We start from the raw sequence: 16,099 nt of genomic DNA on the forward strand, positions 1-16,099 counted from the left end.
ATTTGCCTTTTCTTCCCACTCCTATGTTTAATAGGAGGACATGGGAGATGGCTGACTTCCTTTCCATCCTCACTTGTAATCTCATTTGGCTACAGAAATTCACTGAATTTAGAAATAAGAAGTTACCTGGTTTTATTTAACAGAGCATTATGCTCACTGTTTCACATTCCCTTTGAACATCTAATGTTATCAGATATATTTTAACCATTAACTTCCTTTTAGAAAAAGGAAAACACACATTACAATAAAACATGGTAGTGACAGACTGTCTGGGTTTGTCCCTAGCAGATTCAAGTACAGGAACAGAACACTCTGAAACATAGTTCTTTCACATTGTGTAAAAATCTCTCTTCAGTGCACTGTACTGTGAACACAGAAGCAGGCTGACATCTGATTTACCAGTTCAACCAATCCACAGCAGGAACATCCAAAAGAAAGGCATGCAGTATTTAAATAGAGCACCAGAATAGCAATGTGGCAATATGTTGCAATTACAAATAATCCACGTTATGCATTATGGGAAGTGGCTCTCCCAGCTCTAGAATTATGCAACAATGTGTTTGGGTGTTAAGTCCACTAAATTCACTTTAAAAAAAAAATAAAAAAAAATGCTGATCCAGAAGTATTCCTGGCTATGTCTCACTAGCCAATAGGTGAACGCTTTCTTCATTTGTGCCCAGAGGGGTCTGCAAATTGGATCTGTTCAAGAAGGCAAGGAAGGAAAAAGGAAACAGTTTGACAGAGCTTCTGGATACTTTTGCATATATAATGCTAGCATTATTTAACAAACAAACAAAAAACCCAAAACAAATGGAAGTGCATTCTGTGCCCCCAGAAATGTTTAAAGTCTCTCATTACTAGGCTGATTGTGTGAAGAAACAGAAGTATGGTGGGGGGGGGAGGGGGGAATCTATATTTTCCTTAATGAAAACCTTTTAAAACTGGTTTGAAATGGATGTAAAAGTCCCACAGTACCTTCCTTTTCGTGAGGCCTCTAGGATATAGAATATTCCAATAGCTAGTCCCTTTAAAGAAAGGGCCACCAATTATTACAGTTGTCATATTTGTGTTATATTTTACAGTTGCAGTCTGCAATAAAAGCAACAAGCAAGAATGCTAGCTTTACTTACACTTAGTAACGCCCATCCTCCTTGTATGGTAGCAGCCCATTCAAACCCCAGCCTCTCATTTAGGAATCCACCTAATGTTGGTCCTACAAAAGCTCTAAAAATATCAGAGAAGAAGTATGGGTACCTCAAAGAACAGATTGCAAAGGTCACAGGTAAGAGTTTTTATTACAATATGTTGAGACAAGAGGTTTCAGATCTATAGCTAATGTACAGATGGCACAGGGTTGCCCCGGTACAGCACAAGAGGTAATTGACACAGGGACTCTGTCACTGTAGTCCATGCACCAAACTCAGATTTAGTGGACGGGAAAAAAAGCCACTCAAAATAAAAACAAGCCTCTGTTTTCAAACTCCTGAGCTCATGCAGAGCCCCGCTGATCTCAATGGGACTGTGCAGAGGCTTGTGCTAGAACTTAATGCAGGAGTGGGGCCTTGTGTTTAAAATTAACCTGTTTATACAGGTGCCCAGTTTTCTGGGGTGCTGAGCATCTTACCAGGGTCACCGACTTCAATGTGACTAGTACAGTACTGAAAGTACGGTGCAGTGTCATTCTCATGCAGTCGCACAACGTTACTGGCTGTTTACAATTGACTTCACTTCTTGTGAAGTTAATGGAAAACAGAGAGGGAGGTAACTCAGTTTAGTTTCACTGTCCAAGACTGAGTTGATACATTAATATTTTTTATTACTTGTATTGATGCAGTCCCTAGAGAGCCAGACCCACTGTGTTAGGCCCCCTTCATAGATGGTCTCTGCACCAAAGACCCAGAGGTGCTGGAACTAGGAGCACTGGTGGTGCAGCAGCACCCCCTGGCTTGAAGTGGTTTCCATCTTATACAGGTTTTACAGTTTTGTTCAATGGTTCTCAACACCCCCACTATACGAAGTGGCCGCAATGCCACTGCTAACAGCTTCAAATTTAAGCGTAAGCTGACATGACAGATAGATACAAACAGATGGGGGAAGTACACTCTAGCACTGAAACAGTTATCATTTGTGTAGCCAACACTCGTCACAAAACACCAGCGGCCTAGTTATTGTCAGGGGTTTATAACCCACCCATGCTGTGATGCCCTTATTAGAACTGTGAAGTAGAGACAGTTTCAAAAAGCTGCTTCAATGTACACAACTTAAAGACGTATTTAGTAACAGGAGAGAACTGGTGTGGGTGACCATGAACTGCACGTATCTGTACTATGTCCACCAGGCTGTTGATGAACTCCCAGCATTGTTCTCAACGGTCCAGCACTAAGCAGGATAGCGAGCATTTCAGTCACTCAGAAGACAGAATCCCATCAGCTGCCAATACGGATGATAAAGTGGGGCAGACTAAAATCCTGGTAAATGCTACCCAAACGTGTGGCATTCTGAGGGGGCCCTGAGAGCTGAGGAAACTGAGGCAGGACATTGAAGAGCCATATTTGGCCAGCAGGGGGCACTACAGGGCAAGCAGGCCTTTTTACACATTTAAGCAGCCCAACAACTTTATGACCAAAATACAAAAGAAGTTTATAGACAGTGACTGTGTACCTACCCAAGTGACCACATTGCACTGAAGAGCCCAGACACCAGTCCTAACACACTTAACCCCTCCTCGAATCCATTCTCACTGGAGAAAGACAGACAGGTTATTTCCACTAGGCACACGACTTGCCTTTTAAAGTGCTCCATGACTGGAAAATACATTAACGTGAACACAAGTGCATCCAGCACAGAGAAGCCTCTCTCCAAGGAGGATCCACAGCTTTCTGCCCCATATCTTGCCTATTAAGCCATCTGGCACCACCTCCCTGGGAGAAGGAAGGTAAGGACAATGCTACGTGAAATTTCCAGCACTACAGTGTCATCCCCATTGGCAGTGTGATAACTGGATTTCCAAGTCATACACAGTGAGTCTTGTGGGGCACAGGAGAAGGAAAGCTGACAGATGGGTCTGAAAAAGGGGAAAGCCCTTGGTTCCAAGGAGAAATGCATTTTGGCTAAACATGGAACCAAGAGGACCTCAACCCACTATGGCCAAGCAGCATGAGAGACGGGAAACTGTATTTTAAGTAATCCTGACGCCTGCGGATAGAATTGTTGCTGTGGGGTCTCCCAGAGAGCTAATGATATTTGCTGGATATTAACCCTTCCAATGACCTGAAATAAAAGTCCCTTTAATAAATATATACACATCAGTCTTGTGGCCTGCTATGCAAACCACCAAAACCACCTGGACCCTATGACTCTAATGAGGCCATTACACCCCCTTACCAATATGTAAAAATCAAAAGTGCTTAAGTGATATAGAACCCCAGATCTCTCCTCCTCTTTTTTTTTTTTTAAAAAAAAGAAAGACACTTGAAAAAGTGACTTAGGCTCTTTTGAAAGTTTTACCCAACGTCTCAGGCTCAGACCAACAATTAATTACTTTCTCCCACTCAGAGAATGAAATGGTGGTTGAAAATTGTTTGAACAGCTTCCAGTAGTAGTAATAATTAAAGTTGTGATGGACAGGATTACTTACTAAACACAATGGAGCATCTCAGGGAACAGTGGGATAGCAGACATCCCAAGGGAAAAGCCAATCAAAATCAGCATTAGGACAAACATCCAGAGTTTGCTGCAAAATAAGCATTTGAAGAAATTTTATACCATTCCTTTCAAATAAAGCCTTATTTTCATTATTTAGGACTGTTACACCAGCTCTCCATGATTCAAAGAGACTAGTTTTCCCTTCAAAGCATCATTAGCTGTAATATTCATTTTAAAATTACCTAGTAAATTCTTCTACATATTTTGACAGAAGAGATTTCTTAAGAGTGCAGCTCCAGTCTGAAAAATGGACTTTGTGAAAAATAAAGAATTCTGTGATTCCATGTTCATTGCATCAATGATTTCCTTATGCAAGAAGTTCAGTTTATAAACACAGAATGGTTTTACCAACTGCTGACCCTGCAAATTCATTCTGGGATTGTTAAATTCAAGTTACACCAGTGTAATTATAGAGGAGGGGAAAAAACCTTATAAGGGCAGGTCTACACTATGGAGTTAAGTCAACCTAAGTTACACAACTCCAGCTACATGAATAACCTACTTATTGTGGTGTCTACACCATGCTCGGTCGACAGGAGAAACTCTCCTGTCGACTTACCTTATGTTTCTCACTCTGATGGAGTACCGGAGTCGACGGGAGAGCGATCAGTGGTCAATTTAGTGGGTCTTCACTAGACCCGCTAAATCGAAAACCCAGTGGATCGACTGCCACGTATCAATCGCCCGGTAAGTGGTGACAAGCCCCAAGCTAGTTTCCTGAGATTTTTCCTCCATTCACCCCTCCGCCCACAAATGTTTGAAATTGGTTATGTTCTTCTTCAAAAGTTAGGGAAAAAAGGCTCTACATCTTAGCAACCCTGGCCATCAGTGTTGTTTCACAGATGTAACAGAGTATGTCATTTGCAGATAAGAGGGCTAGGACAGGTGGCTTTACAAAAAAAATGCAGATGGTCTTCACATTTTTTTGCCAATGATTTTCCATTGAGAGGCATTTCAAATGTCAAATATCCAGGGAGAGACAGGCACTGTAGTTTTTTTACCTCAGTGTAGCTAGTTGAGGTAAATACCAAATGCAGGCTATAGCCTATACCCCACCTAGCTACACTGAGGTCAAAAAACACATTACCTGTTTCCCCTTGGATATTACATCAAGATGGCCTCTCAGTGGGATTCTCTCCCCCCAGTGAAGGCATAGCCATAGTTAGTTCTTAAGGTGCATAAGCCACAAAATAAATCACTTTGCTCTCCCACAGCTATGTTGGTCCTGGAGAACTTACCAGTAATAAGAAAACTAAACTTTATTATTCTCCACCCTACACACAGACTAAAGTGAGCAGATACAACTCTGAAGAGGCTCAGTTAACAAGTATTAGATAGAGATAAAAGGCAGTAAACTGTACCTTTCAATGTGCAAGATGGGAGCAGGTCCTAACAGGAAAAAGGACAGTGCTGTCAGTAAGCCCCCAAAGACCAACAACCATTTCCTTAGGTGCTGTGAAAGAGAAATCAAAGGTCTGAAGAAATCCAAACCCAACCAAACTCTTATCTGTTAAGCTAGCACATACGCAAAAATAATTTGGTTAAGGTGCTTCTGGACCACCAGAGAAAGGAAGATACTTGAAACTCATTCAGATGCATTTCCCTTCCTTCAGAAGCAGCTCATACCTCACACGGTGAAGTGGAGAGAGGGATTTAGAATAATTGTCTGGGGGAAATTAATATTCTCTCCCCCATATCACAGGACAGGTCATTAAACTCAACATTAGTTATGGTGCCACAGTATTGCCTATTCCCAGTGTAAGAACATGCTGTAGTTATGACAGGTACCAGAGAGGAATTTAGAGTTTAGCTTGACTACCTCAGACCCCCTAAAATCAGCTGTTAGAAGTGGCCACTGGGGAAAGCTGTTTTACATTATAACTGGGGCTCCACAGGACCTCTGCCAGAAGGAGAAGCATGGGAGAAGCAGTGATCAGTACACTTCCTAGGTCATGCCCACTCCCTGGCAATTGCTCCATACTATGCAGATAGTATCAGGAGGCTTTCAGGAGGTGAGGGCATCTCAAGCCACTGGGCCCCCATTCCAAGCAGACTCTGCTACCAGGGGCCCAAAGCTTGGGTTCCACAAGCAGAATGATTCAAGTCCTACTTTTCTGCAGCATAAATGAAACAAGTAAAAGTGTACATGTGATGCTGATGTGAGATTAATGGCTCTCACTACTGTCAAGTGAAAGTTGACAATGCACCCTCATTTTGGGCATACAATGCTTCTGCTTTTCCTATTTTCCTCAGCCAATTAGCGACAGCCAAAAGTAGTAAAAAAGTGATCTGCACTATATCAAAAAACAGTGGACACATTTTCACTTGTGATCAGGTAAGGCCTGGATAAGGATCTCCAAAGGTAAAAGGCTGTCACCAAAATCTCCTACACCAGGGGTGGCCAACCTGAGCCTGAGAAGGAGCCGAATTTACCAATGTACATTGCCAAAGAGCCACAGTAATACGTCAGCAGACCACCATCAGCTCCCCCACCCTGGTCCCAGCGCCTCCCACCCACCAGCACCTCCCCCTTCCCTCCCCGCACCCCCTGATCAGCTGTTTTGTGGAGTGCAGGAGGCTCAGGGGAGGAGGAGCACAGCCACTGCAGGCTCCGGGGAGGGGGTGGGAAGGGGTGGAGTGGGGGCAGAGCCAGGGTTTGAGCAGTGAGCACCCCCGGCACATTGAAAAGTTCGCGCCTGTAGCTCCAACCCCAGAGTCGGTGCCTAGACAAGGAGCCGCATATTAAACTTCTGAAGAGCTGCATGTGGCTCCAGAGCCACAGGTTGGCAACCCTTGTCCTACACCGTGCACATATCTTGAGCTCATTTGAAATATATTCATACAGTGAGACTGTTACTAAGAATGTGAAGATACAGTGGGCCAAAACATTTTTCTGAGAGGAAAAAGACAATGTCATGATAGTTTGTTCACTGCCCCATAATCTCCTGCCACCAGCTCTACTTGAAATAGTGAGTCAGAGGTATTCACCCACCTAAAATCCTGCTCTATACCAGCTACAACATACATACAGTAAACAAGATGGACAAGTGTATGGATTTATTATAGCACCCAAGCCTGCAAAGGGATCCATGCAGGTGAGCCCTTTTAAAGTTCTATTGACTTGAGGAAAATGGGATTCAGTGCAGGTGTGAAGGCCCTGTGCAGAATGGGGGTCTGGGTCTAGGACTTCAGAATAGAGACATCTCTGTTTTTTTTTACTTTGCATATTTAAATTAGCCATGGACATAGGACACCATACAAGCAATTAGAGATTGTACTTACCGGCATTTTATCACTTAGAAACCCAAGCAATGGTGAAGACAGGGCGTAGGAGAGTGCCAAACCTAGGAATACTAACCCCACATAACCAGCTGGTAATTTGAACTGTAAAATAAATTTTTTACAAAAAGCATGGAATTAGCAAAGTATTCCATTATCATCACATTTTAAGTTAAGTGGCTGAAGTCATCATTCTTTTTCCTATTTTGTATTTTTCAATACTTGGATATCAGCTGTAGATTTTCAATTCCCTCCCCTATCCCAAATATCTTCAGTTCATCAGGTTCCATCACTCCACTGATATACACAGTTCAAGTCTAATCTCAAAAGGAAACAGATTTGCCCCCAATCCAGAATGCTGACACTTAATCTAGGCTGTTTGAAGTCTAAATCTCAGAGATTGGTATTAAGTAATTCTTGCATTTACACCTTCAATTTTTAGTTTTGCTAACAGTTAGTAGAATACTATGTATTTATAGCTTCTTATTTGGTGCATTTATTTTACAGCATGACTTGCCTTGAAAATACTTTTTTCCCCGCCGTTTAAAAGCCAAAGATTTGATTTTTCTAAAAAGTCAGACGAAAAGATATTCAGCACAGTGAATGGGGAAAAGAGAGGAAAGGCGTCTCCCTGTAGCTGCAACCACAGAATGAGAAGCATTCTGAGGGCAACAAAAATGATGAGGGGTACGGAATGGCTTCCATATGAGGAGAAAGTAATAAGATTGGGATTTTTCATCTTGGAAAAGAGATGACTAAGGGGGAGGGGGATATCATGACTGGTATGGAGAAAGTAAATAAGGAAGTGTTATGAGAAGGAGTAAATAACACAAGAACTAGAGGTCATCAAATGAAATTAATGGGCAGCAGGTTTAAAACGAACAAAAGGAAGTATTTCTTCACACAACGTACTGTCAACCTGTGGAACTCTTTGCCAGAGGATGTTGTGAAGGCCAAGACTATAACAGGGTTCAAAAAAGAACTAGATAAACTCATGGAGGATAGGCCCATCAATATCTATTAGCCAGGATAGGCAGGGATGGTGTCCCTAGGCTCTGTTTGCCAGAAGCTGGGAATGGGTGACAGGGTGTGGATCACTTGATGATTACCTGTTCTGTTCATTCCCTCTGGGGCAGCTGACATTGACCACCGTCGGAAGACAGGATACTGGACTAGATGGACCTTTGGTCTGACCCAGTATGACCATTCTTAAGTAAGTTAGAATGTCGTAGAGTTTTGTTCACTTGCCATTTGACTTTCCCTAGTTTTATAGGCCAATGCTACAATGCCATCAACAATTCATAAATTTATATTTAAGGAGTTCAGTCAGTTCAAATATTCCAGAATGGCAGCTATTGCAAAGTCTGAAAATACTCTTCTTACTCAATCAAATGCAAGTGAACCCCCTGACATTCACATGCATTATCTGTACATACCTAGCCAGAGACAGGAAACGGGTAAGAATCAGCAATACAATATCAGGCTCAGATAACACGGACAATAAGCACATTTGATAGAATAGGATTTATTAAAACATTGATTTTAAAATATTTGGATTAAAGTACTCCATACTGCTGAAGTCATTAACCCATCTCTTACACATTAAGATGACTCACCTTCTCTGAAACGAACAGTGACATAGTGGGATCCAGAAAGCCTAAACATGCACTTAGTGAAAATATAGTAAAACAGAGAAGTACAACTTTTGGCAGAGTAATGAGCATCCAGAACGAGTCCTTGGTAGCGACTGCATCTGTTTAAAAAAGAAAAGAAACTGTTCTTTGGTACATGGATTGTGTTTAATTTGATATGCTTATAACCCACTTTCTTGCTTCTGAGATTCAGTATTCTCCCTCTCCCACTGCTTTGAAGGTAGTCCTCTCATACACAAATTGAAGCAAAATTTAGAATGTTACAGGTCATCCTGGGACATTGTTACAAGACCAGAATTTTTTTTTAGCCTCCAGCTTGGAAACTAGACAAATGAAGAAAGCAATCGGAACTTAAATTTTCCTACTTAACACTTTCAGTTTAGAATGAAGTAATTGGACAAGTGCTTATTGAGTGACTAAGATGATAGAATAGACAAATATAAGAAATGCAACCACTTTTCAGGTGCCATTGCGATGTTTTACATTTCTAAATTATGCTCCATGGGCCTGATCCTGCATACACTTCAATATGTGTATGGTCTCATTGTGCGTACAATGAGACTGCTACTCACATGCATTATAATCTACAAGATCAGAGCCTATTGCTCTTTGTACAATGGACTTCCACACTGCAAAATTCCAAAGTTGCATAATTCAGAGTATTTATATCCAAGCTATAAGCATCTTCCGAAGTCAGACAAATGGTTAACCGGTGTATTTCATCTAACAGTAGTTAGCAGGATACAGACTCATATATATAGGTGGTGCTTCCTCTCCTGTGATTTGTCATAGTTGCCATCCTCCCCCTTTGGGGCTTTCTAAAAAGATTAGAGTCTTTAGCTATGCAGTTCCTCTTATCCTCCAATGTTATCACACCTGTACTCTTCCATTTGTTTCATCCTCCAGCAATATGACGACTATCTTAACATAGGCTGTTTATGCTACATCTACTGATCCCTCCCAGCTACCTTTTTCTCCCCAAAACTAGGCCATCCAAACTTGATCTAATGAAATGCAATCACAACATGCATGCAGCTGGATTCTCTTCCACATGTGCAATGTATCTTGCATCGTGGAATGCAATACATAGGAATCCCTTTGTCCTCGGTACTGTAAGCCTCCAACTTGCTCAGTAGCATGGTGAGGCAAAGCATGCATCTATGCTGCAAAAAAGACCCACAATGGCAAGTCTCAGAGGCTTGGTCAACTACTTGAACTTGTGCTACTAGGCTAAAAATAGCAGTGTAGACGTTCCTGCTCAGGCAGGAGTGGGGACTCTGAGACCCTCCATGGGTTTCAGAGCCCAGGCTCCAATCTAAGCGGGAACATCTACACTGCTATTTTTAGCCCAGTAGCATGAGCCCAAGTCAGTTGATCCAGGCTCTGAGACTCGCCACTGTGGGGTTTGTTTTTCAGTGTAGACGTACCCTAAGACAACTTATTGTTTAAAAGTCCCAAAGAGAGACATCATGTAGAAAAATCTCACTTCGGTTCAATGCAACAGAGAAAGCTAGTATTTATGGGGATGGACACAAGAAAGGAGATTCATTCCAAGCCATGTGCATCCATGATTTTTAGTTATGTTCAACAAGGACCTGATCCTGCACCATTAAAATCAGTTGCAGTTTTGCCACAGAGGTCTTGTGCTTCAACGAGCTCCAGGGATCTCATAAGGATAGCTAGTAAAACCCTTTAATTCCTCATGTATGTAGAGTATGTATCTATCCATCCATCTCAAATTTGAAATATTGACCAAAGGAAGAGGAAGGAAAAGAGCCTACCGTATTTTGGTAAGAGGTACACGTTCAGAGGCACCAGGATCAGCACTAAGCATCCTAGCACTATGAAAGGGATTTCATAGCCAAAGGACTGATACAAAAAACCACCTACAGGTGGGCCCAGCACTAATCCAAGCCCTGTAAAAATTTCAAGGCTGCCCTAAGGAGGGGGTGGGGAAGAAGGGGGAGAAGGAGAGAGAGAGAACAAAGGTTAGTAGATAGAAGCTAGGCTCTGTCATTGATCAAGAGCTAGAACAAATCATAGCCATAAACAAAAATCTTTACATGCAAGTACAGCAAAGGGAGTCTGAAAAATTGTCTGGATAAAAGCTAAGTGAGCTTTTAAGAGGAAGACCAAGTGTTCTTCTTACTTTTTCAGTCTTAGCCACTCACATGCCGCCTAATGTCCCCAGTTCCTGTGATGTTCCATATACCCAGTACATCTGCAGGGATGCCAGCAATGAAGTGACTACACTTCCCAAATACAAAATTACATTAGAACCTGAAGGGGAGAACTTAGTAAGCATATTGCAGTGAATTATCATTAAGTCACCTCTTTGGGGCTTGGGTGAAAGATGCCTTAAGTTAAATAACTTTTCTACCTACATACAATTGGTCAAGTTTAGCCCCTGCAACTATCTAATGAAGTCCATCAAGTTACAACAGAGATATGTTTGACCCATTAAGTTTGGATTCTTTTATCGGATGTGACCTCAAAGAACAGTATGAAGAGGGCCTACATGGACTTCATCTCCTCCTGTTGTAGTACCATTAGTCCCCATTGCCAACATACGTTACATTATTTGATCAGCTTATATCTAGACCAATAAATTTTCCTGAAAAAGAGTATTTAGCCATAATATCCACTGGGAAGTGATAGAACAGTGACAAGAAAGCTCACATAAGGGCATGTCTACACTAGAAAGATGTACTGCTTGCACTATATGGGTAGTGCTTTCACCAGTATAATTATTCCTTTGCAGGAAGAAGAATAATTACACAGGTAGAAATCACCTTTACACTAGTATACCTGTATCCACACGAGGGGTTTTACCAGTATACCTATTTTTGATGTAAAAAAGCCACGTGGATCGAGCAGGCAGGAAGCTGCCCATAATTAAAATCCTGATAAAATTTAAATGTATGCCAGACTTAAGTCTCCCCTTGTTCTCTTTTGAGTTAATTTCATAGAATCATAGAATATCGGGGTTGGAAGGGACCTCAGGAGGTCATCTAGTCCAATCCCCTGCTCAAAGTAGGACCGATCCCCAACTAAATCATCCCAGCCACGGCTTTGTCAAGCCTGACCTTAAAAACATCTAAGGAAAGAGATTCCACCACCTCCCAAGGTAACAAATTCCAGTGTTTCACCACCGTCCTAGTGAAAAAGTTTTTTCTAACATCCAACCTAAACCTCCCGCACTGCAACTTGAGACCATTGCTCCTTGTTCTGTCATCAGCTACCACTGAGAACAGTCTAGATCCATCCTCTTTGGAACCCCCTTTCAGGTAGTTGAATTTGTTTAAATAAGGGGGCTCACTTTTTTTAATGTCACAATGCTGTAATGTCTGTGTGGCAGTCTACTTCTGTGAGTCTAGCTGCTAACACAGGAAACGATGATTCTAGTTATTTTTCACAGACATCACATATGCCATTCTCTGTTATCTCTCATGGCGGAACAAGACTGACAGGTGCCAGAGGCCCTAGTTCAACAAGTCCATCTTTAAGTACCTTCATGACCTAAGGCCTTGGATAGGGAAATAGAAGATTTGATCTTGTCAAATGATAAGCCAGGCCATTTCCCTTTGTCGGGTTAGGTCATATGCCATACGGAATTCAGTTTTCATGAAGACTAAAAACGCACCACTTAATCTCAAAAGCTTTTGAGTTGTACGTTGTAAGTATCCTACCCATGTTTCAAACAACACTGGCAAATGGATCACAAGAAGAATATATTAAAAATCCCTCCTCAACTAATCCTCAGAAAGTCATGACGACTTATTTTCTAATACTCCTGCATAAGTTACTGAATGAGCTCAGTTTTCCATCCTCATTCCTTCCATTGTTCCAGGACCTGCATCACTTGTGTTGCACCCGAAGCATGTTTATTCCTTCAGGCATATAGCATTTTAATTTAAATTAGAGATTTTTGTTTGAGGGGTTGTTTGGGTTTTTTTTAAGCTGGAGGAGCATATGGTAGACCCTTGACACCAGCTGTATGGTTACAGTGCAAAATGCATAAAGATGTAGGAGAGTCATTAAAACATTTTTATTCTGGACGTTCTTCCATAATGTGTAGTTCTGTACATACCATTACTGTAGCTATGTTATTGGGAAAAGCCTTTGCAAGAACAGAAAATGAAGCTGTCGCTGCTGCAGCAAAGCCTATGGCATCCATCGCTCTAACCAGAAAACACAAACCAATGAATACTGGCCCATCAGGTGCTCTGTCCAAAAGACTGAAAGAACAAGGAAACAAATGAAATTTAGCAAAATAAAAACCAAAATCCTTAAAATACAACTGTAAGGTAAACTTCTTCTAGAGACAGCATGGTCCAGTGGTCAAAGCACAGGGCAAGTCACTTGCCCTCTGTCAAATGGGAATCTCTTTTACCTACCTATCACATATGTATATCATCATATAAAGAAAGAACCTGAAAAGTTTAGACATCAAGCAGCCAATGTAGGCTCTCTTCACATCAGAGACTAGATCCAAAGTCCTGGTAAGAAGCTCATCACTTTCACTCCCAGTTGCTGTGGAAGGTGCTGCCTCTGGACCTTGCTTAGGGACTCCAGCTTTTTTGTATCTGCTTATGACCAGTATATATTTGAAGCTCCAGTATCTCTGGTTATGCCTAACACTGCATTATAAACCCAGCCTCAGACCCAGTCTTGAGTCCTTACCCCATTCTTCTCTACCATCCACACAAAAATATTCTGACTTGAGTCAGTAAGCTCTCAGGACCTGGGTCTTAGGACCCACCAAGTGGGATTGTGTGTGGTGGGGTGGGGTGAGAGTTAGCCCAAGCCCTGCTATGATTGAGGTCCAAGCCCTGTCTTTTTGCAGCATGGATGCAGCTCAATCCTGGGTCCCTAGACTTGTGGCCAAGGAGTCTGTCACCACTGTACCACAATCCTCTGGGCATGTGTTTCTCAGACCTTCGTGTCCAAAACTACCACTCAGTTCCCAGGCCTTGGAAGCAATCCTTCCTTTCCATGCTGACCGTTGAACTGGGTTCAACCATATCCTGTGTTCACTATGCCCAGCACCAAGAAGCAGTTGGTTGTATTAATATACATGGAATAAATCAGCCAAAGGTTTTAGCATAACCCAGTCACTATTTAACATTAAATAGCATAAAACAAGGTGTGGGACTTGAGATACAGAGACTTCACCCTCCTTAGCACCATAGCAAACACATCATTAAATATCCTTTTAACCTTTTGTTAAAGATACAAAAAAGTTAAAAAACAGTTAAAGCACCTGAAATGTAAAATATTAAATAAGGCTTTCATTTAAACATCCCTTGTCCTCTTTCCCTGTAGAGAGTTTTCAGAAGAAAAATAAACCCCATGTTGTTTGAGTCTCTTTGACGGTATTAAAGACAGTAATAACCGTCCTTTTGGGGGGGAAAAGAGAAAAAGTTAGGAAATCTCCAAACCTTCTCACCTAACCTCTTCTCTTTTCCCCAAACGGACAGTCATTACGGTCCTTGATACCATCGAAGAGACTATCAAACAAGGGGCCTTTTTCTTCTAAAATTGGACTTCAACTGCAGCAGTGAGGAAATCTCCAGCCATCTCAGCTCAATGTTGTTGCTGAAGTCCAATTTTAGAAGAAAAAGGCCCCTTGTTTGACAGTCTCTTCGATCGTATCAAAGATCATCCCAGGTGGTGTTTGGGATTCAGCTGGAGCTGGCAGGGGTGGCGATGTCAACTGGGTCCCTCTCTCTCGGCCCATTCTAGTCAGGACACCTCTCAGGATCAGGATCAGGAAGGCCAAGCGCCCCAGAAAATGATGGGGGAGGAGGAACAGCTATGATGGTGAAGCTCACTGCAGTAGTTTGTCTGTATTTTTGTTGTTTCAGACTTTCCCCACACACACACACAAAATTAAGGACCCCAAAAAGGGAGTGATGGGCAGAATAGCCTCTACCCTTATTATTTTGTTCACCAATTAGTCCTAATATCTGAATTTTGGTATATTAACTTCACATCTCCCGTTCATAAGCCAAGCACAGTTTCAACAGTCTTTGAATTATATCAGTGGGGCCTCTGTGGTTTAGGCTACTAGAGCTCCTTTGACTGGTTCTCTTGCACTCGTTACAACATTGTTAGAATAGGTTACTGTGACATCATATGAATTTACACTCACTTTTTACAGTTCAAACTCACAATTAGGGTAAATTTGTAGGCCCAATTATCACAACAAGCCCCACACCACGTGCACTGTTAGGTGGCCTCAGGAACACAGTCAGATTCTGGTTAATTTCTGGTGTGAGATGAACAAGATGTCTGACTTCATCAAGAGTACCAGAAATGATCATGTGTACCAGGAAATGTTGAGGAAGTGTGTGGTGTTGGGGAGCCCCCAGACTGCTGGTCAATGCAGAGAGAGAATCAATCAGCTCAAGACCAACTACAGCAAAGTCAGAGATGACAGCCACACCTCTGGGAACTCCCTGCCTCTTCTATGAGGCATTTGGCAGGATAAAGGGAGCTGCGCTGACCACTGAGCCCATGGTGGTACCTGACAATCCGTACAACCCCCAAGTCTCAGGCAGCATCAAAGGAGAGCCAGCAGCCACTGGATTAAGCTCAGGCAGTGACTCTCTGGTACTTACAATGGTCTCTGAAGAGGCTTTGCTCCCAGAGCAGACAGAGCACATTCAGAGATGCTGTTTGAGGACAGCCCAGAGGAACAGCCCGCAGCAGCAAATGCAGAGAAGGCAGTAGTGCCAGAGCCTGGTAAGTTTCTGACCCCATGTTTGTTATTAATATACGGATAGGATAGATTTTCAGCTTATGCCTTAGTAAAAATTATTATTACAAGCCAGGGGTAGCAGCATATACTGTATCAACTAATGATGGAAGGCCTGCCAGAACCAGGGGTCTCAAACTCCCGGCCCGCAGGCCATCTGCGGCCCAAGAACCTCCCCAATGTGGCCCACGGGGCTCCAGCAATTTTGGCGCCAGATCTCTCCCTTGGCCCCACATACCACCCCCGGTGCTCCCCCAGCCCCCCACCCCCCATGCATGTCCCCTGGGCGATTTAAAATGCCCTGGGGCCCCACCCATCACTGGCAGTACAGCGGAGCTGAGCGGCTTCCTGCCTGCTCACTCCATGTGGCTGCCAGCTCCTCCCTGCTGCCCCAGGGCGGGGCAGGGCTGTGCCTCCTCGTGCTGCCCCCGCGGCCAATGGGAAGCTGCGGGGACGGTACCTGGGGGGCGGCAGCCTGCCCTGCCTTGGAGCCCCAGCTAAGCACCGCACCCCCCCGACCCTCTCCCAGAGCCTACACCCCCTTCCCCCATACACCCCACAGCCCCCAAACACCCTCCCAGAGCCTGCAACCCTCTCCCTCCTCCCACACCCCGCCCCCAAACTCCCTCCCAGAGCCTTATTAATACTCTGAAATATGCTGGGGGAGTTGTATGTCGTCCATGGGTGCCATATGATGAGTTGG

The 16,099-nt window shown here is 43.0% G+C and overlaps 1 protein-coding gene across 2 annotated transcripts in view; it reads right to left on the minus strand.

The window, feature by feature from the left end:
• Window positions 1-107: 107 nt before the first annotated feature.
• LOC311518769 (MFS-type transporter SLC18B1-like) overlaps window positions 108-16,099 on the minus strand; it is a 29,902-nt gene continuing 13,910 nt past the window's right edge. The window contains exons 5-14 of one of the 2 annotated variants that reach the window (XM_084624805.1): window positions 12,727-12,874; window positions 10,418-10,574; window positions 8,601-8,737; window positions 6,988-7,089; window positions 5,067-5,158; window positions 3,638-3,733; window positions 2,666-2,740; window positions 1,131-1,224; window positions 976-1,025; window positions 108-699 (exon numbers count right to left, since the gene is read on the minus strand). In XM_084624805.1, coding sequence (XP_084480931.1) covers window positions 633-699; window positions 976-1,025; window positions 1,131-1,224; window positions 2,666-2,740; window positions 3,638-3,733; window positions 5,067-5,158; window positions 6,988-7,089; window positions 8,601-8,737; window positions 10,418-10,574; window positions 12,727-12,874 — 1,018 coding nt within the window. In that variant the 3' untranslated portion in view covers window positions 108-632. The remainder of the gene's footprint in view (window positions 700-975; window positions 1,026-1,130; window positions 1,225-2,665; window positions 2,741-3,637; window positions 3,734-5,066; window positions 5,159-6,987; window positions 7,090-8,600; window positions 8,738-10,417; window positions 10,575-12,726; window positions 12,875-16,099) is intronic. The other variant, XM_084624806.1, reaches the window with a different exon arrangement.

The sequence above is a fragment of the Lepidochelys olivacea genome (assembly GCF_965140295.1).
Source record: "Lepidochelys olivacea isolate rLepOli2 genome assembly, chromosome: 3".
Lineage (NCBI taxonomy): Eukaryota > Metazoa > Chordata > Testudines > Cheloniidae > Lepidochelys > Lepidochelys olivacea.